The sequence below is a fragment of the Eublepharis macularius genome, chromosome 14, assembly GCF_028583425.1.
Source record: "Eublepharis macularius isolate TG4126 chromosome 14, MPM_Emac_v1.0, whole genome shotgun sequence".
In the NCBI taxonomy this organism is placed as follows: domain Eukaryota; kingdom Metazoa; phylum Chordata; class Lepidosauria; order Squamata; family Eublepharidae; genus Eublepharis; species Eublepharis macularius.
In genome coordinates, this window is record NC_072803.1 from 60,652,882 (window position 1) to 60,679,178 (window position 26,297).

At 47.1% G+C, this 26,297-nt stretch overlaps 1 protein-coding gene across 1 annotated transcript in view; it reads right to left on the minus strand.

Annotated features, from left to right (window-relative positions):
- Positions 1 to 5,421: 5,421 nt before the first annotated feature.
- The window catches only part of PRDM12 (PR/SET domain 12), a 35,897-nt gene continuing 15,021 nt past the window's right edge, over positions 5,422 to 26,297 (minus strand). Inside the window, exons 3-5 of the mRNA XM_054998608.1 lie at positions 24,072 to 24,227; positions 8,411 to 8,522; positions 5,422 to 5,810 (exon numbers count right to left, since the gene is read on the minus strand). Coding sequence (XP_054854583.1) covers positions 5,422 to 5,810; positions 8,411 to 8,522; positions 24,072 to 24,227 — 657 coding nt within the window. The remainder of the gene's footprint in view (positions 5,811 to 8,410; positions 8,523 to 24,071; positions 24,228 to 26,297) is intronic.

A 26,297-nucleotide genomic window follows, 5' to 3' on the forward strand; every position in this document is an offset into this window, starting at 1 on the left:
ATAACGCCATAGAGTTAGAGCTGCCAACCTCCAGGTGAGCCCTGGAGATATCCCAGAATTACCACTGATTTCCAGACTACGGAGATCATTTGCCCAGAGGAAATGGCTAGGTGGACTCTGTGGTCTCACATCTTGCTGAGCTCCTGCCCCTTCACCCAGCATGCCCTCCCCAGGCTCCACCCACAAAATCTCCAGGAATTTCCCCACCCAGAGCTGGCAACCTTACATAGGGTCCACCTGCTGAAGCTGCCATTTCCTCCAAGAGAACGGGAGGCCCCACCTGAGGCTTGACAATCCTGCCCTGAACTCTTGGGAAGGAAGTGAGACAAAAACGGGACAGAGAAGGCAGGACTGTCCATTTGGGGGTCATTCTCAGGGATTTGGGGCTGCAGGTTGAAATCTCAGGCTTTTCTAAGATTTCTGAGAAACTTCACCACACGCAGATTGGAGGTGGGATGCGATAATCTGGCATTAAGCAACTTTATTTTATTGTTTGCACATAATTAAATTCCAATTTTATTTTGCTGTGTGGAGAATAGTGAGTCTCTTCAACACCACGTAATCAGTTTTGTACACACCTTCACACTGTTCACCTGTATCTAATGATAAATGAAACGTTCCATTGCTACGACTCTTCCATGTGGCATCACCAGACTCCGCCCCATAACATCATCAGCCCCGAGGCATCGCTTAGTCAGGGCTGGCGCCACCATTGAGGCAGTGAGGTGGGCGCCGTGGGCACTGAGGCGCCGGAGGGGGTGCCGGGGGCAGAGGTGTGCGCCATGGAGCTGGCGTGCCTGGCCCGCAGCTGGTGCAGCCGGCCAGCCCTGCACCACCACTGCCGCTGCTGCCACCAACACACGGCCCCGGCCGGGCGCAGCAGCCACAGGCCAGGCACGGCAGGCATCCGGGGTGGCATGCGGAACCTCCCCAGCCACCCACCGTGCCTGACTGGAAGTGCGGGCAGCCTCCATGCACCGTCCCAGCCACCCACCAGTCAATGGGGCCAGCTTGCTGCGTGTGACATCATCATGCAGTCTGGGGGGCACGCTCGCACACTATCTGTGTGCACATGTAGGGGCGGCCATGGGGGCCAGAAACCCTGGCGCCGCCCCTGCGCTTAGTGGCAGTGATGATCACCACCCCTGTGACATCACTAGTCCTTCCCCATGAGTCTTTTGGGACCCCGGAGGCCTGGCAGCCTCCCTTTCTGGACTTCCTGTAAACAAGAAAAAAGGACATGCCCCCAAATTAATAACAATAAACGGATGAATAATGATGTTAATAGTACATTGAGGAGAATGTAGAAGGAATGGCAGGAGGTGAGGCAAGAAGCAGCATGGGGTGAGGAGTTTAGATCTCGATTCCCCCCACCCAAGGACCCCTCGCTGCCTTACACTGAACCACAGATGTGAGTATTTCCTACTCGGGGCCAAGCTAGACATACAGGTTTCTGCAGTTGAAAAGTAAATGGTTGTTAAAAAATAAAAGAGAGCCTAAATGGCCTCAGAACGTCTCCACGAGGAATGGAGGGGTTCCTGCCTGCCCCCACAGAATACTCCACATGGAGCAGAAAAAACGGGGGGGGGAACTCCCTCCTGTGCTATTCGGACATGAGGAAGTGGCTTGAGGGGGGGGGCGGGAGGAAGGCCAGGAGTGTCATGGGGAGGTGGGAGGGGGACCAAAGCTGAATATAATAAGATTTTCTCCAGAGATCTCCTGCCTCCCAATGCAATGTCTAATGGAATATGCTCCAAGGTACACATCTCTTCCCTTGCAGGGCATATACGGGGTGGGGGTGGTGTTGAATTGAGGAAACAGCATGGAGGGAAAGAGTTACATTACCTCTTCTCAGCAGCAAGGCCCTGATCCAGTTTGGGGTGTTCTGGGTTGCTTTTTTAAAAAAGAACCCTTTGAGGACAGGTGATCATTCTAGATTTCTTCGTATTGTGTAGTTTGACCCCTAAGGTATCACATAATGTTGGGAATCCATGACTAGATCCCCTACCATACAGTAGCAACTGTGTGTGTGTGGCGGGGTCTTGATAAGGACAGTGGACTCATCTTTTCAATCAAAACCAGGGGATGCTTACTAGCCCTGGAAATTAAATCTACCAGGGACATCAGATGTTGGAAGGAGGTTTCAATCAGATAATCTCCCCTTCCCTCATGCTGTGGCTCCCCCCGCCCCCATCCAATGCCCTTTAAGGCTAAACTACATCTTGAAGCATCTAACCGCAGCTCCTCAAAATGACATGCAGACTTTATCAATGTATTGCATTTTTATTTCGCCCGCCCTCCAAGGAGCTCGCTTTGACCAGATAGCCCGGGTAAGCCTGATCTCATCAGATCTCAGAAGCTAAGCAGGGTCGGCCTTGGTTAGTAATTGGATGGGAGACCTCCAACGAAGACCAGGGTTGCAGAGGCAGGCAACGGCTAACCACCTCTGTTAGTCTCTTGCCGTGAAAACCCTGCCACGGGTCGCCATAAGTCAGCTATGACTTGAGGGCACTCTTCGCCACCACCACCAAGGAGCTCAGGGGACATTCGTGTTTCACCCCCTCCTTTACCATCACACCAGTGAGAGACGTCAAGCTGATGCAGACGATTGAAAATGGAACCGTTTTCCATTGCAGTAATGTTTTTTATTTAGAATACAAGAGAGCGAGAGAGGTACAAAGATATATACAGCTGTGTACATGATACAGTCAAATAATATATAATATCAAAGTTTTGTAAATAGCATTTTACACAAAGTATTTACAGGGTTAAAGTGACCATCGTTTCCTGGAAGTTTGAACACTCTCTGTGACAACTCTATAAAGCTTCTCATTACAAACTGGAATAGATATGATCAATATCATCAGGATCAAAAAAGAAAGAAACCTGTATTTTACAATATGCTGTGTTGGCAATGCCAAACCCTCATCTGGTGCCCTGCAAACAAACCGTGAAGGTACATCAAGGCTTGCTCGTGCAACCTCATTCTCTCCCAGCCTTTCATCTCTTTTGCACTACGAGTGAATTAGTTACCATCTGGATGCTAGAAAACCAATACTTTCCCTTGCAAAACCCCGATTGCAAATTGGGAACAAACTCTGGTTTTCTGTCTTACCTATCAGGACACGAACAAACTACAGAGTGTGAATTATTAGCTTGCTTCACAGGAGGAGAGAAGGGAAGAAAGGGGTAGGGAGATGGGAGCATGCAAATCTGAACCATGTCCTCCTTTTGTAGGCTTAAAGCAGATGAGTGCTATGAAGGTTTTGGGTGAGGGGTGTGTGTGTGTGTGACAAGATAGCTTGTGAGCCAATGAGTGCTCCAAAACTAAACCACCATATCCAGCACCCCGTCCAGGAGAAGTTTTACCACATGATTCAGCATTAGAGTGAGTGCCCCAAATTCAGTGGTCTACCAGCGGTCACAAATCTGAGGGTCTCAGATGGGAAGATTTGCAAATTCAGAGAGATGCCAGCAAAAGTTGACTGTCCTCAAAATAGAACTGACAGCCTTCACTTGTGCATGTTTGACAGAAGGAGAAAAATAAACACGTCAATTTGGAGGTGTTCACAAATTAATCAGAGACCATCAGCAGTCATGTGGGTGGGCTGAGAGACACCAAGTCTTCAGCATTCCCAGTACATTCATCAGAATCACACAATAAAGTTTTTCCTGGACTGTACCATTTCCAACTGGATGTACAGAGGAAATATAAGTTTGGATACTCTCACATCTAATAGTAATAATACATAACCTATATATTTCGCCTGTGCGTATTCGAAGCACTTGACACACATCAGCTTTTGGTGAGTTTCACAACAGCCCTGTAAAGTAGGTCAGTGTTACTATTTTCATAACGCAGACAGGGGGCAGGGAGGAGACAGAGTGGCTTGCCTAAGGCCATGTAGTCAGTTTATGGCAGAGGCAAGATTTGAATCTGGCCCTTTCTGTATCATCATCTCTCTTTGCCTTCCTATCTGATACCAAAAACAAAGCCTCGTGTATGGAAAAGCAGCAGGCCTGGGAGAAAGTATCCACCTAGCCTAGTCGACCTAACATACTGTTTTGTCTATGAACAGGGTTTGTTTATTCTTCTGTAGAGAGCATTCAAGCATACGTCACTTATCTCCCCTAAACTTAACCCATGTACTGTAAAGATGACCAACTTCTTTCCTTCGCCAATATAGATTGTTGTGTCTCTGCCACACCAAACATCCTTTCCCTCCTTCACCCTCCCCCGAGATCTTTGCAGATCTTTCTCAAAAACCTTGAGCAGTCCCAATGTGTGCCAAGAGGACCAAACTAGATGTTGTCTCTGTAGATGAGAGCCACAAGAGTATGCATTTTCCAAAGTAATGGTAGGGGAGAGGGACAGGATGCCCATTTTCCATTGCTGACCCCCACCCAAAGATGATATTCTCCTACCCAGATTCATTTCTGATTTTGTAGCCCAGCTAGGGAAAATGCTCCACGCATAGGAAGGAAGGAATAGCTTCTTTTCCCTGTGTTTGGACTATGCACACATATGTTGCAGCAGGCCTCATCTCAGAAGAGGCATCCCACCCTGTGTGTGAGAAAGAGGGGGGAATGCCTCTTCTAAGAGCGTTTCAGAAGAGGCATTCCCTCTTACATGGGTGTGGGCGGGGGAAAGAGGACACGCCTCTTCTTAGATGCCCCCTGCTGCTGCAGTTCTGTATTTAAAATAATTAGTCCTTTTTCTGAAGCTGCTACCCTGTAAGTTCCAGGAACTTCTTTAGTCCAGCAAAATGTTTTTAATCAATTAATCTGGCTGCTTAATTGTGTCATCGTTGCAGCTTGCTGAATAATGCCCAAATGAATCGTGTAGACTTTTTGTTATTCTTCCCCGTTTCTCCCCAGCATCGCTTTAACCCGGTTCTCTCTGCCACTGCATCATTCCCCCAAATTCTCCCCGTGATTCTTCCTGAGGTCAGGCAGCCCTGCAGGTCTCCTACCACAAAATGCAAGAAAATAGCTTCACTGGACGGACACTTTGGACGGACACTTCGGAAGAGTTTTTGGATTTCTTTCCTTGTATCCCCAAGTAAAATGAAACATGCCAAGACGTCCCCCCACCAGGAATGGTGTGCCTCACCTGAGCTCAGCCCTCTCCCCTCTGCCCTTCCTGCCGCCCCATAAGAACACCCTTCTGGATCAGACCAAAGGTCCATTCTGTTTCCAAACAGCCACTCGGAACCTCCCAAGCAGGTTGGGGAAGTGATGGCTTGCCTCTGTCTTTCTCAGAGGTACACTGCTTCTGAACATGGAGGTTCCATTTAGCTGTCATGGCTCGTAGCCACGGCTAAAACGATTTGCCATGAATCCCCAGCCCCCTTTCCCCACACCAACGGATTGGTGCCAAGCAGTTCACAATGCAGCAGCGTTGCCAAAACTATGTGATCATCACAGCACCATGGTAGGGATGTGGTGAGCCAGGGAGGTGGGGTGCGGCACCGGCAACGAGGGTGAGTGCGAGTGAGACTGCAGGGAGGCGTTGGGGGGCCGATGCCTGGCGCTCTTCTGATGGGCACGAAGCCCGGCCAGCTGGGAGTAGGCACTTTGGCAGACCTGGCACTTGTACGGGCGCTCGCCGGTGTGGAGGCGCACATGGTTGCGAAGGGTGGAGGACTGGCTGAAGCGGCGGTTGCAGAAACGGCAGACAAAGGGCTTGTCCAGAGTGTGGATGCGCATGTGGGACCGGAGGTTGCTGCGCGAATTGAAGCCACGGTGGCAGATGACACAGCGCATGCGCCCAGTGCTGCTGGCACCGGCCTCTGCCACATGGAAGTCCTCTGAATGGCAAAGAAGAGATAAAGAAATGTCATGCCCGGGATGACAAGCTTTTCTGTTGAGCGACTACCATAAGGGTAATATTTATACGTCCCTGTCTGAGCTTCCTCCCCTCCCTTTCCCCCTTGGCTGGATGCGCTCCACCAAGCCCTGGCCATTGTGCTTGCCACTAGAGGGTGCTGTGCTACTCCTGTCTGCATAGCCTGCTGTCCCTCTCTTCTCAAGGGCCGCACGGTTGCCCAGAGCCATGCGCTCAGTTCTCGTTTCAGCAAACACGTACACATCCTGTCTCTACACGCATCATCTCTTTGTAAGAAAAAACCCACAGGCATTCACTTTATGAATGAAACCGGGGACCCGTACCTAGATAAATATGGGGTTTGTATCACATGTTCAGCTTTACTTGCATTTGCTTTAACATGAGAATTACTCAATGCCCATACAAAAAACAATCAAGTGTACACTTCACACTGATTGTACGTGCGTTCACTGTAACTTGTGAACAACGCAACAGTGCCCTCAGAACAGACTGTGGCCATATCTTATCCATGAAGGTATTAATTGGAATTCTTTTATGAATTTCGCAAAAGATATTGAAAGAAAAGACAGTTACTTAGTCACATATTTGTAATTCCTTGTAGAGCCCTATCACAAGCGTGTGTGCTTTAATGGGGTGCAAGGTTGTAAAATACATAAATAAATGTGTGCACTTTGAGATGTAACAGGCGCTGTTGCAAGTGATCCTGGGCCTAAATCTTGTAGAGATTTATCTCCCTGTTTTGTCCCTATATTAGTCACCTAGGCAAATGTGCTAAAAGCCAAGAAGGGAGAAAGAGAATAGGCAAGAGGCTCTTTTTTTGCTTGGGGTAGCTAACTCCTTTACACTGGATTTTTTCCTGTATATAAATTTTATTTTAAAAAGAAATAAAAATAGCAATTGAAAGTGCGTAGAACCTTATACAAAGTACATTAGACTACATCAGAAAAAGTACACAGAATATATAGTAATAGATTTGAGCTACATGAAAGATATAATCAGAATATATGAGATAACTGGACAACATACTTTTACTCTGTCCTCTCCCTCACTTCCATTTTTAAGGAAGAAAAGAAAGAACGAGAGAGGATCCTTCTAAATGTATTTGATAACTCATTTCTAGGGTTTTTTTTGAAGTGAGATTCAACATAAGTGGAACTTTAAACATTTCATATTCAACATTATATTCTACCACACAATATTTGACATATTTTGTTGTTAGTTTCAGTATTTAACTTTACTGTTAGTCTGTTTGATATTAATTGTGCATTCTAAATCGATAGATTAAGCATATATATAATACATTGATCCGGTCACACAAAGAGAACACAGCAATAATTCGAATAAGAACATAATAAGAGGAATAATATTTTTTTAAAATGAAAATGATGATTTCTGTGGCCTAGTTATACATTAATGATAAGTAACAGAGAATATGAGCTTCAAAATAAGTTTTGAGAACGTTGGCAGCACAGAGCCTTGTGCAAGCAGAAGACATCAGCCACGGTGTGGTGTGTGTGTGTGTGTGTGTGTGAGGCTTCTGGCCAGGCCTCTGCTGCATAGCAGGGTAGGACGACAAGTTGCCAAGGGGCTCCGTCCTTACACCACTGTACAATTACGGGGCTGTGGCCGGCCCATTGGATTGGATCCTGAGGATTGTTCCACCAGTAAAGGCCCTTTCCTCCAGCTTGAAGGGGGCTTCCCTGATGCAAAGCCCTCTCGCATGGTGGAGAGCAGGGCTTTTTTCCAGCAGGAACGCGGTGGAACGGAGTTCCGGAACCTCTTGAAAATGGTCACATGGCTGGTGGCCCCGCCCCCTGATCTCCAGAGAGAGGGGAGTTGAGATTGCCCTCCGCGCCACCGAGGGCAATCTAAACTCCCCGCTGTCTGGAGGCCAGGGGGTGGGGCCACCAGCCATGTGACCATTTTCTCCCAGGGCAACCCACTGAGTTCCAACACCTCTTTTCCCAGAAAAAAAGACCTGGTGGAGAGGTTCCTTCTTCCAAAGGAAAAGCCTTTTGCTGGCCAAATGGAGCCATAGGATCCAACCCATTTTCAATATTTAAATATGAAGGCCGGCATCCCATCCCCCTGGAGCAAACAGCAGCTTCATAAGGCAGACCGTATGGCCCCACAACCTGCTAAGCCCCTCCCCAAACTCCACCCCATATCTCCAGGAATTTCCTATCCTGGAGTTGGCAACCTTACATCACTAATACTTTAGTGCCATCAAAGCCTACTGCACCATGCACCTTTTTTGGACTATAAAATCAGACACCCTCCCTTGCTTTCTACACAATGAAAGCAGAGTGGGATTTCAGTACATTCATCTCACAGTCACTTCTGATTTGGACTCCAGGCTCTTCGAAGCCTGGCAGATGAGGGCTTCCCACTGTAGCCTCATTAAAGAATACCTGTTCTCCACTTTGCAAAACTGAGGAAGAGCTCCCTGCAACCCGAAAGCTGACTTATCGAGTTATGAACCCAACTGAATCTATCCCAATGTGCATATTATTTTATTGTCCTAATGAATTTTGCTTTTCTGCCCACATCGTTTCAACTTACCATGCTTATTCTTCTTCTGCTCCTCTTCTAGGCCCAGCACTCCTGGGATGCCCAGGAAAGTGTTGTGGGAATTTCCATACCAGACTAGAAGTTCTTGGTCTGGAGGGATCATCTGCAGAAAGGGGGGGGGGAATAATAGGAGAAACGGGGTCATTTGTCTGAACGTCGACTCCATTTTTATCCCTTCCTTCCTTCCTGAGACTCAGAGTGGCACACACAGGGCCCGCTCTCCCCCATTTTATCCTCACAACGACCCTGAGGTTAGGCTGAGAGTGACTGGTCAATGTCACCGAGCTTCGCAGCAGAATAGAGTTTTGAAAAGAAAAACCCATTTCAGCCCCAGACCCTGGCTATCCTTATTCAGAGGTCACCACAACACAAACTCGGCCTGGACCTCCTTGATCCCCCAACCAACTCGTGCCTGGTCAAACTGGAAAATGTTAGAGGAACTTTTTTTGCAATCAATAGCAACAACTAGCCTTTGAAATAAGGTGTGTAAGGTACTTTATGAAGAGCCCCGTGGCGCAGAGCGGTAAGCGGCAGTACTGCAGCCCAAGCTCTGCTCACGACCTGAGTTCGATCCTGGCAGGAGCCGGGTTCAGGTAGCCGGCTCAAGGTTGACTCAGCCTTCCATCCTTCCAAGGTCAGTAAAATGAGAACCCAGTTTCCTGGGTAGATGACTGGGGAAGACAATGGCAAATCACCCCATAACAAAAAGTCTGCTGAGAAAATGTCATGATGCAATGTCACCTGATGGGTCAGTAATGACTTGGTGCTTGCACAGGGGGCTACCTTTACCTTTAAGGTACTTTATAGAGCAGCATAAGCAAAAACAGAGAGCACTGCCCTGGCCACAAAGCTTACATTGCACAGCCAAGGAAAGCCAATGGGAGCATGGGGGTGAAAGGAAATGATGGCAGGACATGACTACCAGCAGATGCTCCGGCTTCCATTCCAGTTGAGGTTAAAACTAGAATCCTCCCTCCAAAGCAGCCATTCTCTCTAGGGAAACTGATCTCTGTAGTCTGGGGGGCAGGTGTAGCCAGGTGGTGGCAGGAGATCTCCAGCCACCACCTGGAGGTTGGCAACCTAGCCTCAAGGCTGGAGTCCTACGTTGGTACCATCAGAGTTCCTGTTTCTAAGGCTGGGCTCCCTGCTGCTGGCCAGAGCCATCTGGCCCATTTGTTCCTGCAGGCATTGGAACAACTGGGCCAGATGGCTCTGGCCAGCCGCAGGGAGAAGTCAAAATCGCAGGACTCTTGCGTAACAGAGCGACGTGCAGCTCTTTCCTGTCCTGATGCTCCCCCTCCAAAATGCAAAGATCTCTGAGAAATGTCCCACTTGCTGCTTGAATGGAGGGATAAACAATGCAAGAGGCATCCCCAGTACAATAAAAAAGAGTCCAGTAGCACCTTTAAGACTAACCAACTTGACTGTAGCATAAGCTTTTGAGAATCACAGTTTTCTTTGTCAGATGCGTGGAGATCTTTTCGTCAGCACGCATCTGACGAAGAGAACTGTGATTCTTGAAAGATTCTGCTACAGTAAAGTTGGTTAGTCTTAAAGGTGCTACTGGACTCTTTTCGATTTTGCTACTACAGACTAACACTGCTAACTCCTCTGGATCTATGATCCCTAGTACAGAAATCAAACCATGGGGTGGTAAAACCACAACTGGAAGTACAAGTAATACTGATATTCTATATGAAAATTTTTAGAAAATATATAGTGTGTAAAGTGACAAGCGCTCTAATAAATACTTATAATAATTTAAATATACAAAAATACCTTATAGTCGATTAAATAGTCAATGAAATCTTACAATGCAATATTAAAGGCAGCCAAATAAGAGGTACCAGACTTTTCATATATAACAGTCCAAAAATGTATATTCTTCTCTTTTATAGACAGTGATGCCAAGGAAGGTGAAAACCGAAATTCAACAGGTAAGCGTTCTGTTCATATCAAAGTTGAATAATGATCTCTCTCCTTTTATATTTTTCAGGTGGAGCCGTGGAGGTGATGGTGGACCATGAAGTATCCCACCATCCCAGGTGAATGTGATTTATGGCGACTAGATTATATCATAAAATGACATGTAATACTAACATATTCCATCAATGGCAGAAAAATATCCCAAGAAGTGATGTAATCTTGTATCACAGATGTAGGAATGTCCCATTCTTGCGATATTACAAAACAGCTTCTGTAATGTTGTAGGATGAGCTGATGAGCATCTAGACGTAAACCCATTTCGTAGTTCACCTTCCTCAGAAGTTATTCTTAGTAAATCTGCCTCAGAAGTTATCTCCCTCTTGTTTACAACTCAACACTTCCATAGGAAGCAAGCCAGTCCAATAGCCTCTCCTTAATCTGGTACAAAGCCTCTTGCTTGAATACCGGCAGGCGAAACGCTGCCTCAGCTGGAATGGAGGGAGCACAGTAGCATTGCCAGGTTTCTTTGCCCGCTCCAGGCAAGCATGTATGTATGTGTGGATGCATGGATGTGCATAAGCATGGGGACAGCATGTTTGCATGTGGGCGGGGCATCTTTCACGAGGCTGCCCAAACCCAGATCCAGTCTGATTCCACATGTCTTACCTGCCTGCGGAACATCGCGTGAAAGACCCGGAAGACAGCATCTGCTCCTGCAAAATCACGCCAGGAAGATGCTGTTATCCAGGAGTTTTGAGTGATTTTGCACAAAACTCCCAGGTAACAGCGTCTTCCTGGCACAATTTCTTCCATGTCACAGCGTTTTCCTGGCGCAATTTCTTCCTGACACTGTCTTCCAGGTCTTTCATGCGATATTCCGCAGGCAGGTAAGATGTGTGGAAACGCCCCAAGTCTCAGAGCCTGGCAAACGGGGCTGGGCAAACAGGTTCAAGGCTTTTTGTTGCCCCAAGCAAGGCACAGCCCCTCAATTCCTGGACCTGTGCCACTGATGTCCAGAACCAGCCAAGCCCCTGAGACCTGGTTAGGGTTGCCAGGCCCCCTCAACCTCCAGGCGGGGTATAGGGCCTGGCACTTACCTTTGGGGAGAGGGGGACGCACGCGCAAAGCACACGTGCCCCCACAGGCACAATGACATCATTTCAGAAGTGACATCATCGCGCAGCCCCTGAGAGCACGTCCAGGCTCCACAGGGGCTCAAAACGGTCCCAATCCGTGCTGAAACTGGCCCATTTTTGAGGTGCTGCAGAGTGCAGGAGTGCTTCTGCGCTCCGCAGTGCCTGAAAACAGGCCCATTTCAGCGCGATCTGGCCTGTTTTTGAGGCACTGTGGAGCGCAGGAGTGCTCCTGTGCTCCACAGCGCCTGAAAACGGGCCCAATCTGCGCCAAAATGGGCCCGTTTGGGGGCTCTGCAGAGCACAGGAGCTCTTCTGCACTCCACAGTGCCCGAAAACGAGCCCGTTTTGCGGTGGATCATGCCCATTTTCAGGCGCTGCAGAGTGCAGGAGCATTCCCGTGCTCCACAGCGGCCCTGATCCGGGCCAAAACGGGCCCGATCCTGGTGGCTGCTGCGCACAAGAGTGCGCAGCGCTGTGGGGGAACCCGCAGGGAAGGTGCACCCCCCCACACTGGTTAGGGAAGTGGGGGTGGGGTGGGGGAGCAGGGGATCCCCCGCCCCCACAGGGGTCTGGGATCCCTAGACCCGGCCAGTGGTGACATGAACTCCCAGGAAGGGACTGGCTTGACTGGAGAAGCAGCCCTGCTAAAGAAGGGATAACCACATCTTACTGCTGCAGTCCCCGTTCCTCAATGGGCCTGTCTGTGTCTGGGTGTTTGATTGTGGACATCAGCTTTATACGGCGGGCGTCATGAGGCATCAAATTATTATTACACGTCGCACAGCGAAGTTATTCTGGCAGTGCAAAGTGCATTGAATAAATCGTACAAAATACTTGCAATCAATACTAAATACTAAATACAATAACATGAATAACAATCCAATTACAAATGTTCATTAATGGCATAATAGTGTGAGGTAAATCATCAGTAACAAACTGCTAGCTGCGTTTGTTTTGCCTTTGGGCTTTTACTTTTTTTAAAAAAAAAATTTATTGATGAGTACATAAATTTTACATAAATTCCCCATATTACCTAAATTATAACAACCCCCACCCTTCCCCCCCTCCTTATTGACTTCCAACAGCTTTCCAACCCTTAACCCATCTTATCGTTTAAATTATTTTTAACTATATTCTTCTAAATCTTATATATATTGTATCCCTTATTCTAAGCATGTTCAAATTATTCTGTATCTCAGGGCCAAGCTACAAGTGACAAATGACACTTGAATGGCAAGTGGATTGAGTGGAGGGCAAGTGAACAGGGAGAAATACACTTGCCGTTCAAGTGTCATTCGTCACTTGTAGCTTGGCCCCCAGATTCTCTAATATATCCATTCTATTCCTGACTGTTTAACCTATCTATTTTTAATACAATCTTCTTAATAATAGTGTTAGCTTAGATTAATTAATGACTAAATTTCCCCATTAATGGTAAAGTTACTTCTCTCTCCCCTTTATAAAATCACAAATTAATAATTCTCAAACTGCCACAGTCCTCCTTTCACGTCCCATTTTTTTTCTAAATATTGTTTCAGTTTCCCCCGCCTTTGGGCTTTTACAAGGGCAATTATGTCGTACCGCTATTCAGTCGTACACCAGATGTACCTCCTACTTCCAATGACGGATGCCATTTCATCTGAGCCAACAGGTGACCCAACGGGCCCATCGAATGCTGATAGTTGCCGAGGTTTCCAGGAACCTCACAAGGTTCCAAAACGAATTCCAAATCTGGAGATGTGATTTGAAAATCAAGAATAGTTTTGCAATCATGTCTAGGGCATCCTGGTGCTGTATCTGAAGAAGAAGGCTGTGGCTCACGAAAGCTCATAAGACTCACACATTTTCATAAGAGGCTACTGGCCTCTTGCTCTTTTCTACCGCAGCATCCTCGTTCTTATTGTCTCTAATAATATTGTGCTTCGTGTTTGCACTCAGGTGAGTCTGTCCATCTCTCCCTCCCTCCTGAATCAGGTCCCTGGAGCAGGATAGAGAGAGACGGTGGGGAAAACGTGGAGGAGGACAGCAAGGAAACCCACCAAGTCTGGGGGCTTTGTGGCTTTTCACAGGGGCAGAACAGCCCTCTAACTTGCCCAGGAATTTCCCAGTTGGTTGCTGTCCTGGATGGTCACAGCGGCCCATGTGGTGTCGGCAGTGCCCCAGGGACTCTGGACTCTGCTGACACAGGGCTGATTCAAAATAACAACATTCGATTTATGTACCGCCCTTCAGGACAACTTAACACCCACTCAGAGCGGTTTACAAAGTATGTTATTATTATCCCCACAACAACAAACACCCTGTGAGGTGGGTGGGGCTGAGAGAGCTTCTAGAAGTTGTGACTAGCCCACGGTCACCCAGCTGGCTTCAAGCGGAGGAGCGGGGAATCAAACCCGGCTCTCCAGATTAGAGCCCCGCCGCTCGTAACTGCCGCACCACCCCTGTCCTATCTCCTGGGAGTGAGACCCTGGACTGTATTTCTCCTCCAGGAGAAGGAAACCAGAGGCTTTCTAAATGAAGACACCACAGAGTTTCCCAGCCAGGGTGCTGCACCAGGACGCGAAAAATTGTGGAATGACTAATTTTTTTGAAATACTGAGAAAAATTCCAAATATCCTGTAAAATATCGCAGTTATTAAAAATATATTTAGATGGAGACAGCTGAAAACATTTTTATCTAGGACTGCTTTTTACTTAACTTTGGGCCAAGCTACAAGTGACGAATGACACTTGAACAGCAAGTGGATTGAGTGGAGGGCAAGTGAACAGGGAGAAATCCACTTGCCGTTCAAGTGTCATTCGTCACTTGTAGCTTGGCCCTTTGTTTTTATGTTTGCTGGCAGTCCTGAACGATTTTTAAATCTTATTCATTTAATGACTGTGCTTTTAAACTTTGTTTTATTCGTTTTCTGGCTCTTATTTTATGTATATCGTAAGCTGCCTTGAGTTCCTGCCAGGTAGAAAGGTAGCAAATAAAGGTTTCAAATAAAATAAATACTTGTATTGTGCCTGTGTTTGTTTCGTAGTCTTACAGAACAGTCACAATATGAATGGAAATAATTTAGCAGTAATTGAATTGAGCTACCAGCCGTCAACATTTTCTGGCCTGTAAACATTTTCATATGTAGGGGTTCCTTGGGATTTGAAAAAAAATAATTTAGGGGTTCCTCTATAGAATAAAGTTTGGGAAAACTAGTACAGGGTGTGCCATGATGTTCTCAGCCAACAAATCAATCCTGTCCTGCCGCCTTCCCTAGATATATGATACGTCCCTGCGCAAAAGTGGCCACTTTGTTTCTTGTTGTTGCTATGAGCCTTTTGGCTTTGCCGGCTTTATTTGCAGGGATTCCTGATTAGTTTGTCTCCTCTGTATGACGGAATGCAAAAATAATGTCAAAGCTTGCATAAATATAATAGGAAAAAACACTCCGCATAAGGAAACCGCTAATGGCATGAAAATGGTTCAGGTTCAATTTGCGCAAAGCAAAAAAAAGGGAGGGGGACTCTTCTAGTCAAAACAGCAAGGATAAGAAATTGAAAAGCATCCCTTAATCGCTTGCGCAAAACTTCCAAGCTCAGACAGTATCTCGGAGATTCACTTTAAATTTGCCCACCATCTTGGCATCTTGGCTATTAGTTCTGAAGAATCAACCCTTTCCAGAGCATGATAGACACAGATCTCTGCCCAAGAGGCTGCTCAGGGCAGAACAAGGAAGAGACGCTGCAAAGGCATAGCTATGTCCTGGCTGTTGGGGAACAAGAGGAGGTGACAGGCCTAGCTCCTGTCTGTCACCACATCCCAGACCTGTGCTGCCACCACCTGGGGTCCGAGCCAAGTTCCTGGAGCACAGGAGAAGAGCCAGGTGCACAAAATATCTTTCTGTCCCTTGCATAAATAAGGCAGGTCTCTGCCCCTCAGAGAGTCCAATCTAGGCAGCAAGGGCATCCAAGGGAGGGCAAGGAAGGTTTCCTTTCATTTGCACATGACGCCAAATATGGTATTGAAGGGTCAGGGCAAAGGCTTCATGAAAACAGCGGGTGCCTTGCGATTCCTGCTTCCTCTTTCCCTGCCGTTTCTCTCGTTCCACTGTGTCATACAATAGTTATTTTCTTTGAGAAAGGAAATGGCAAAAAGGATGCCAAAAGGCATTTATAGCCTTCTACTGGGAAATAAACATCCACCCCCCTTCCAGCTCTTGCTAAAATCTTAACTGTTATTTTCCCATTAGGAGGCAAAACCTGAGATACGAAAGAAGCCACATAATAACAGTACTTTGTGATGGACTCGCGTCGGCTGTGGATGCGCGGGGGTGGCTTTTCGAGGGGACCCTCTCGCTTTGTGAGACGTTGAATCACGCAAGCAGAAATGTGCACCAATTGACAGATGTTGCCATATTCCCGGTTTTAATGTTTTAGGGTTTAATTGGTTTGAACTGGCCAATTGAGCAATTAAAGCGGCACTCTCAGGCAGCCACCTATGTGAGTGAGCCATAGCACATGCACAACCAGAAGCATTTTCGAAGGTTATACGGAAGATGATCATTTGGAAGATAAAGCAAGCTAATTTACAATAGGTTTGTCTCCTCTGTCAAGTGTTTGGGTTTTTTTTTTTAAACACCACACTTTACAAACACCCGTGCCCAAACTGCAACCGCTTTTCTTTCTTGTCCAAATATATGGCTGGTTTAGATTTAGAGTTTCCAACCTCCATGCAGGAACTGCAGATCTTCCAGAATTACAACTGATGTCCAGACTGCGGAGGGGATTAGTTCTCCTGGAGAAAAAGTTGCTTTGGAGGGTGATAGTCATGGAATTATATTCCTCCTCAAGACCCACTTCCCCCAAGCTCCACCTCCAAATTTCCAGGAATTTCCCAACCTGGAGTTAGCAAACCTATCAGCCTTTCCGAGGACAGTGTCTTCGAGAGCCGGTTTGTACAAGAGGGACTCTGGAGAAAAACTTATGGTTTTGCTGCAGTAAAAGTCACAAGTTTTGGGGGAGAAAACAAGTATCTCCAAATGCAGGATTGCAACTATGGCCAATTTTGCTTTCTAAAAAGTTCTGGCATCTCAAGCCAAGACGTTGCACATATGCAGAATTCAAAGAATCTGCATTGTGAAGTAGGAAGTCCTCAGTTCAAATGGAAGAGGAGCTTTTGACATGCAGAATTTGGACTGGATTACGGCTGATGCATTTACCAGCAAACATGGTTGTTGGTTTTTGTTTTTTTTACTTTTTATTTTTGAGGGTTTTTTGTTTTATAACAGCAGCGATCATAACATGCTTTTTAAAGGATGGGCTTTATTTTTTAAAAAGGCAGGTTTCAAAAACAGTACCCTGATCCATATGGCCTAGACTAGCCCGATCTAATCAGATCTCAGAAGTTAAGTAGTGTCAGCCTTGGTTAGCACTTGGTTGAACACCACCAAGAAAATCCAGGGTTGCTACAAAGCTGTCGCCTCTGTTTGTCTTTTGCTTTGAAAATCCTCTGGGGCTGCTGGAAGTCAGCGGCGAATTGACAGCACTTTACACAAATGTCCAGCAATAAGAGTGAAGTGGCCGGCCATATGACTCGGCAATGAAAGGGAAGTCAGCAGGCTATCAGAGGCAGCAAAAATCTGTGACTGGATCTCCAGGGATATTCTTTTAATTAAGTCTAATAGTGGGGTGGTGGTGGTAATAAATATTTTCCCTGCCATAATTTCCCAATTTAAATATTCTATTTTTCCCCACAGGGTATTGTATTTGTAATTTTTCCCTCAGGGCGCAAATTTGCCTGGAAGAGGCAATTTAAAATGGGAAAATGAGGAGCGAGGTTACCCTTCCAAACACCATGGCTTCAATCGAATTTGCACCAGCCCCATCCACACCCTAGTATTATCTTTTAAAAAAAAAAATGAACCATGTGAGATCTGTTTGTGGATCTCGGTTATCACAGCTAGTTCAGAGCTGTGGTCAAGATGGGGCCCAGTCACTGAATCGTTCCATCTGAAGCGGTAATTCTCCTCACCTAAGTATGTGAACGCTGTTTACATTGTTGTTGTTTTTAAAGAGCTGGTATGGCTTGGAAGTGGACTGAAGAGTCTGGGGCTTTTCAGTTTAGAAAAAGCAACAACTCATACTGGTTTATAAAATTAAAATTATGCACCGGGCGGAGAAAGGGGAGAGCCGGAGCTTTTTCCTCCCTCTTCCATACTATGACAAGTCAGGGGCACCCAACGAAATTGTTGGGAAACAGTTTCAGGACAGAGAAAAGGAAATTCTTCTTTACTCAGTGGGTTGTAGAATTAGTAGACGTCATGATGGCCACAAGTGTAGATGGTTTTAAGAGAGAACTAGAAATATGGAAGGTAACACCATCGATGTCTACTGGGCCTGATGACTAACGGGAACCCTCCATAGTCAGAGGCAGCAAAGTTTGGAATCCCCGAGCCAGGAGGCAACATCAGGGGAAGGCCTCTCGGCCTTGTTGTTGGCTGCTGTGTGAAACAGGATGCCGGACTAGAGGGATCACGGGTCTAATCCAGCAAAGCTTTTCTTATGGATAGCTGCTCTGCTCCTTAATTCGAAATCTGCCTGGCACATTTTTCTCTCACCCTTCTTTCCTCTGAGAGCTCAGGGACGCATACACGGTTCCCCTTCCTCCATTTTATCCTCACAGCAGCTGTGTAAGGCTGACTGGCTCAGCATTGCCCAGCAAGTTTCACAGCAGAGGGAGGATTTCAACACTCTTAACAATAACGCCATGGCTGTTTCCCCATGTCTTAAACACAGAACGTTGGAGGCTCTGTCGCGTGATTTTTGACGTCACTGTTTCCAAAACAGAGGCAGGCAGTTATGATTCTATTTTCGAAAACAGAATCATAACTGCCTACCTCCGTTTTGGAAACGGTGACATCAGAAATCCTGTGACAGAGCTTCCAGCGTTCCGTGAATATTTAAGATGTGGGGAAATGGACCGTGTGTGGGGGCAGGCTACAGGTGCCCAGCAGAAAAGGGCTCTGCACATGCTCAGAAATAGTCCTCTTATACATTTCGTCTTTCAAGAGGGTGTGTGACGAAAGGTGGGATGGGAAGGGGCAGTCAAATGGGTGTGGTTAAAGGAGGAGAGGCGGAGCCTCAAGACAAGGACTGAGAGTTACTGTAAGGGGTTTTATCTGCTTCCCCTGCAGCCCATTTGGTGTAGTGGTTAAGAGCGCAGGACTCTAATCTGGAGAGCCGGGTTTAATTCCCCACTCTTCCACTTGCTGGGTGACCTTGGGCTAGTCACAGCTCTCTCAGAGCTCTCTCAGCCCCACCCACCTCACAGGGTATTTTGTTGTGGGGATAATAATGACATACTTCGTAACCCGCTCTGAGTGGGCATTAAGTTGTCCTGAAGGGCATTATATAAATTGAATATTATTATTATTATTATTATTTCCCATCTGCTGTGCTCCTGAGATAGCGTAGACAGGAGAACAAGTTCTATATCCTCTCTGCCATGCCCTATAACAAGTCACTGTCTTTCAGCCTCAGCCTCACCTATCTGCAATGTGAGGATGATCACACTGGCCTACCTTACAGGGCTGCTGCAAGGCTTACCGAGGGCAGGGCCAGTTCCAGGTATTTTGTTGCCCCAAGAAGAGTACCCATCTTCTCTCTGCCATGCATGGGCACCCTCCTCCTCGCTGTGCATACTTAGGTTGGTTGGACTGGAGAACCAAGCCTGGATGAGGCTCACACTAGGTAGACTGTGAATCTCATGGCATGACTTGACAGCCATATGGGGCCCCCGATTCAGACGCTGCTCAGTAGAGGAAGGAGCTTTTACCCTTCCAACGGCTGGGTAGTTTCATTGTAATTGATAACTGCCTGCAGTTATCATCCCATTGAAGGAAAACCAGGCTAGTAGTCTTTAAAGGGACATTGCATCTTGTTTCGTGTGTTGCTTTAATGTTTGTTTGATTGAATTTGTTTTGCATTGTTTTTATGTTGTTGTAATGCTATGAAACTTAGGTCCTAGCATGCCTGGGAGAAAGGCAAGCATGTAAGTATTTTAAATAAATAGACGAACTGGCGGCGGGGGAGGGGGGAGTGTCAGTTTGCAAAGGTGTGTGAGGGTGAAAGGGTTAATCCCCACTCATCTCTCCACATGCCCCTTGGCTGTAATGGAGCTTACAAAGATGTGCGATCAGATTTCCCAGCATCTCCTCCATTGAGTGCTTGAGATAGGATACATGTCGTGTCCCAAAAAAGCACTTTATGAACGCTAAAGATTTTCATCGCTGTTACATCCCGGGCAATCAATATTGTAAAAGGTCTAAAATAAAACCCACTCCCCTCCTCTGCAGGTTTAAACATTCAGCACAGCCCCAGAGACCTCTGGGCAAAGTTGCCGGCTCCTGGCCTGTGCTGTTCTTTTTAACAGCTTCACATGATGTGGGAATGGTAAGATGGCCAACCAGGGTCCTTTCGTTGTTTTCTGGAACAAACTTCACTTAACGATGTTCCTTTTCTGCTTCCAAGAAAAATGAAGGCTGCATACAGTTGCAACCCAGATACTTCTCCTGTCTTGAAAGGCTATCTAGGGGCCGCAGCCCCAACTTGCCAGCCCTCCTTCTTCCCCCAGTCCCATCAAGTGCCCCCCTCCCCAGCAAAGTACGACTGTTACTTCCTGTACCCCGTTGCCAAGAGCAGCACAAGTCCAGGGGGGGATGCCAGTCCCCTCCCATGTAGCCAATAGCAGCTGAGCAAGCCAAGCCCCTGAGCGGTTGCTTGAGTGGCTTGGCTGGAGAATCCATGCTCCCTACGACCCTGCAGGGTAGGTCAGTCATACTGCTGTATTAACATTGCAGAGATCACGGCTTGCTTTGGACTTTTGAGTTAGTTCATGGCAGAGGAGCGATTGAAACCGGCAGGGTTTTCCTAGCTTATAGCACGGCTCTAGTTCTTTCCGAGGTCACTTTTGCACTTCCACCGCCCCTGCCCTGCACTCTGGCCGTCGTCACACGGGCTTTTATTTAGCGCTAAAATGGCGCTATTTCCCGGCAAACACCCACCTTATTCCAACACTGTAGCGATTTTCTCTCTTCTGCTTTGTGCTTGATAGCCGCGCTATTTTGTGCCTCAGTATGAATGCCTCACATCGATGTATTTCGCCTCGCAACGTCCTATGCCCTCCCTTCAATCCCAGAATCCATTTCTTCCTGCGACTCCCCTTTTTTTATTTTATTATGTCCTTATAACGCCATAACGACATAACACAATGCAAACTTTCTGCTGAAGTAAAAATGACTCAGTCGCCATGGCAGAGTCTTCAGCGATGGGGATCACGCCAGACAGGGAGTTTTCTGCGGGCAAAGGGCTATTTATATAATTTCAAATTTGAAAAGCAAAAGGGTCATAATGTTTTGCTCTAACGGAATGTTTATATGCTGTTATTCCGTTATAGCGGAATTAAACTCCAGAATAATTTAAAAAAGGGGGGGGAGGAGCTGCTTCTGCGCGGTTAGAGAGAACAGAACAGAGTGCTTCGGTGTGGACAGCTGGTGGCGCGAAGAGCCATTAGGTGACCCAAAGAAACGTTACTGTGCCGATAACAGGTAGGACGCTATATGCTGTCAATTTAACGGAAGAGATGCCCGTGTGACAACGGCCTCTGTCTGGCCTTAAGCCCCATTCCTTAAACCCACTAAATGTAGACTGTAAGCTGGGGGTGTTCATATTGCACAGAATGGCACACGCTTCCAGTAACATTTTATCTGGCGTATAACGGGAGTACGATTTACATCCTGCTTTCAGTCGATCAGAAATTGTGCCTGAAGGAACTTAATGATCTAATAATCCTTTGTGTTCAGAACGTTCAAAGAATTTCACATACATGACCTCAATAATCCTTTCCGACACCCGGTAAGGTAGGCAAGCGTTATTACCCACATACTGCAGAAGGGGGTGGGGAGTGAGCCTTAACAGAGATTGCCTAAGGTCACCTGGTGAGTCTGTGGGAGAGGGAAGTAGGCTTCCAGTTTTATAGTTTGGTCTCATAGCCACTGCATTAAACTGTTTCTGAACTTTTAATCTATCTGCTGCATTTTTATCCTCTACAGAGCTCAGGATGGAATACATAGCTCGTCCTTTCTTCATTTTGCTCCCACAACAACTCTGTGAGGTAGGCTGGGCTAAGAGTCTCTGGCCGAAGATCACCCAGGGAGCTTCATACAACTGAGGAACTAGCAGCACAACGCATCTATCCTAGGCATGAGCCTGCAGGCTGTGGGAAGGGTGGAATACAAATAGAATTAAATAAATAAATAAAAATAAATAGGCATATGCCCAGGGCCGGCCCATCCATTGAAGCCGCCGCCTCAGGATGCTAAGGCGCCGGAGGGGCGCTGGCTGGGGGGGCAGCGGAGCGCACCACAGAGCTGTTCCACTGCCGCCAGCCAGGAGCGCATGCTGGCGGCAGCAACGTGGGGCAGCTGAGCAGGCAGCCGCCCGTTCAGTTGCTCTGCAGGCCAGGCGCAGCAACTGAACGGGAGGGCTGGAAGGCCTCCCGCGCACGCATCAGCCCTGCATGATGACGTCACACACAGTGATGTCATCACGCAGCCTGGTGCACACACTTGCGCACGTGCACAGAGGCAGCCATTAAGCTGCCTCAGGTGCCGGCGACGCTGGAGCCGGCCCTGCATATGCCAGGATCAGGTCAACAGACATGATCTATAACAACAACAACAACAACAACTGTGCCAGGGCTCATTTCGAGGGGGAATGCACAGGAACGCAGTTCTGGCAGTTCCCCAAAGAGGTCACATGTCATGTGGCCCCGCCCACCTGACTCGGCCATTTTGGGCCCGTTTTGGCCTGGATTGGGGCCAAAATGGCCCTGATTAGGCTTCTGACAGGTGGTGGATCACTCTTCCACTCATCAGTGGCCCGATCCTGACCATTTTGGGCCCCTTTTCAGCCATTTTCAGCCCCGTTTTGCCATTTTGGGCCCAATATCGGCCCTGAATGGCCAGAATTGAATCCAAAACAGCCAGAATAGGTGATGTCAGGGAGTGTGGCATATGCAAATCAGTTATACTAATGACATACTTCCAGTGATGGCAAGAGGTGTGGCATATGCTAATGAGTTATGCTGTTCCTCCAGCTCTTTTTCTATGAAATAACCCCTGAACTGCTCTTATATACTACTCTTCTGGGCAGATTAGTGCCCACTCGGAGTGGTGAACGAAGTCAGTATTGTTATCATTATCCCTATAATACGGCTGGGGAGCTGAAGCTGTGCTTCTGGCAGTAGTGGGATTCGAACCAGCAGAAGACCTGCTTGCAGCCCAGCCACTTAACCATTATACTACAACAGCTCTGTCTGCATTCTCAGGTGTGCATGGCCCAGTTTGGATCAGGGGCATGGGGAGAGGGGACTTAAGTCCCCTCGTTTTTCTGATCTAAAAGAGTCCCAGGAATCCTCAGCCATTACATGATGGGAAAATGGACAAGTTCCAGCTCCTCTGCAGTCCTAATCCAGACAGTGTGGTAAAGTGGTTAGAGTGTCAGACTAGGATCCTGAAGATCCACGTTCCAGTCCCACCCCCCACCCGCCCATGCAAGTTTGCTGGGCAAGTCATACAATCTCAGCATAGGATAAAATGTAATTTCTAGTGATACCCACAGAGGGAATTTTAACCCAAATCTCCCTGGTAGTGGTTAAGCACTCCAACCACTATCCCATACTGCACGGCTTTTATTGATTTGTATTGATTTTAAATGACTTTTTTAAATAAAAAAGAAGGGCTTGCTTGCTGCTCTGGGCTTCTAGAAAGACAGTGTCTTGTTTTCAAAATGGACAAACTGAAAGATACAGCGGAAAATCTTCCATCTGTACAGTGAATTCTGTCGGCACTTAACACTGTGCATTTTGCCCGACTACAGCAATACAAAGAGAATCAGCAGTTTGGAAATAGGCCTCAAATGTCACATGCTGGGGGACCCCAATATAGTGTTTCCCACTTTTGCAAGCCATTTTGGTCCAACCCATTCAGAAACTGCTTTGCTTTATATCTCGGCCCAACACAGTGCAAAGAAATACAATAGACACTCATTTTCCTCTTGGCTGAGAACAAGTTCACACTCTTCTTCCGAGATTTCACCAAGCACAGCCCACAAACTTAGTTTTACACTAAGGGCTAGAAACTTGACCATTTAAAATTCTTTCCTCAGAATGGTGACTTTTTTTGCATCCGAGTGTCACTTTGGAACGTATATAATCCTGTGCATAATTTCCCTGAGAACAGATCAAGACGTGTTAGTCTGCCTGTAGCAGTAGGAAAGTGCAAGTGTCCGGTAGCTCCTATAAGACTAACAAAATCTGTGGTAGGGGATGAGCTTTTGTGAGTCACACAGCTCCCTTCTTCAGATGGTGTCTCCCATCCAAGTACTAATCTGGTATCTGAAGAATTGAGCCAGTAGGGATTTCTAACACAGACATCCAGGTTCATCTCCTCCAGTCAGAGACCAAAACACTAGAGAACAAAGCTTGCTAATGGAACGTTCCCTGCTCAGCTCCCTCATCCATTTTCCGTTCTCTCTCCCCCCAAGGTCCTTACCTCAATGGCCTTGTAAAAGATGCTGTTGCCAATCTGGACCACCTCCAGATTTTGTTCCTGTTCATTCCTGGCACACTTGATATACGTCATCCAGCTGCGATGGTCCTCTTGGCTGGCATCAATAAAGTAACGGACTGTTCCATCTTCATTGAAGACCTGAAATAACGCAAGAGCAGTTAGTCCAAAGACTAAACCAGAAGTCCCATGGCACCTTAAAAACCAACAACATTCATTTCAAGGTGAGCTTTTGTGAGGCACAGCTCACTTCATCAGATAGTAGAAAAGAGCAAGAGTCCAGTAGCACCTATAAGACTAACAAAATTTGTGGTAGGGGATGAGCTTTCGTGAAGAAGTGAGCTGTGGCTCATGAAAGCTCATACCGTACCACAAATTTTGTTAGTCTTATAGGTGCTACTGGACTTCTGATATTTCCTTCCGCTGCAGACAGAATAACACAGCTACCCATCTTGATCTTCAGATATCTGAAGAAGTGAGCTGTGACTCACAAAAGTTCATCCCCTACCACAAATTTTGTTAGTCTTATAGGTGTTACTGGTCTCTTGCTCTTTTCTACTGCTACAGACAGGGCTACCCATCTTGATTGTTCTGTGGACTTCAGCATCCATGCTGAATGCTCTTTGTTAGGGCTGGCTCAGGATTTTCTAGCTTCTTCAGCAGTTCCGGGCCTCTCTTGAATTGTGACAGAGCCAATTCATGAAAGAGGCCACACCTTGGACTTTTGCATCAAGCCTTTGAAAGAAGGTCTTCTTTCAGGATCTGAGATTTGGTTTGAACCATAGTCTGACCTTTATTTACTGAAAGCAAGCCTGAATATGGCCCAAACACCCTCAAAAGGGAGAGAACCATTAAGATGGTCTACCGAAGCAGCCTCGTGGATCATTCTGGATTCCAATAGGCTGGGGAAGGGGTAGAATTCCTAACACTGTCTTTGTTGAAATTGCAGTGGGAGTTTGGGATATAAAGTTCCTTGAAGCCATTGACAAGGTTGCTCCTTGTTGACATCTCCTGCCCTTGGGGCAGAAGTCACTGCTGGTGCCAGGGTTTTTGGCGCCTGCGGCCACTCTCCACACAGTGTGTGCGTGCCACGGACTGCGTGATGATGTCATCATGTGATGACATCATCACGCAGCGCAAGCCAGGGGCATTGGCTGGCGGATGGCTGGGGTGGCGGGTGGAGGCTGCTCCGCGCTCCACATGCTGCCCCGACAGTGGCTTGTGGCTACTGCGCCCAGCTGGGGGCGTGTGGTGGCGGTGGCGGCATCACAGGGCAGGCTGGCTGCAGCAGCTGCGGCCCAGCCACATCAGCTCCATGGCTTGCGCCTCCGCCCCCGACACCCCCTCGGGCGCCCCTCTGGTGCCCTTGCGCCCTGAGGCCACCACCTACCTGGCCTCAATGGGCACACCGGCCCTGGCAGAAGTGAACCCTGTAGTTTATAACAGAACTGGGTGACCTAAAGAGGTCTGGAAGACATCTAGAAAGAAAACCCACAGTGAATCTGACAGAGCGTGCTCTATTAGACCTCAATCAGACCATGGAAGACCTTGTAGCACTGGCAATACAGGGCCCTTTTCACACTACTTGCTTGCTCCTGGAACGTTGTGAAACTTTGTGCAAAAATTGCGGAAGATAGCGTCTTCTTGCGAGAGTTTTGCGCTATGTCGCGCAAAACTCTCGCAAGAAGACGCTATCTTCCACATTTTTTGCAAGATGTTTTGCAACGTTCTGGGAGCAAGCAAGTAGTGCGAAAAGGGCCCCGCAATGAAAAACAACTTCTCTGTAACCACTGCATCACGACCATCTCAATTGTTCAAGGTATATTGACATCTTCTGATTCTTAAAGACCTTTAGCCTCAAGAACAGACAATTAGCTGTGACACCTTTACGAAGTTTTATTTCTGACAAAATAGCATGAATATGTTCTATTCTGCATGCCACCTGTGTTATGGGTGAGGCGGAAGTAATGCTTAATACACCATCTGGTCTGCTTATGAACTACTTTGACTCCTTACAGTAATGCGTATTGGGAGGAAACTGGCATTTGTGAAGGCCACAGCTTACGCCCGCGATCGTTGCCTATCTTGGCTGATAAAGTCCTGTAAATCACACATAAATGAACCCTTGATGTCTATCATAAATCAGTCACTAATTCAAGCTATCTTCCACCAGCCACTCAAAGAAGCACTCATCCACCCACTGCTTAAAAA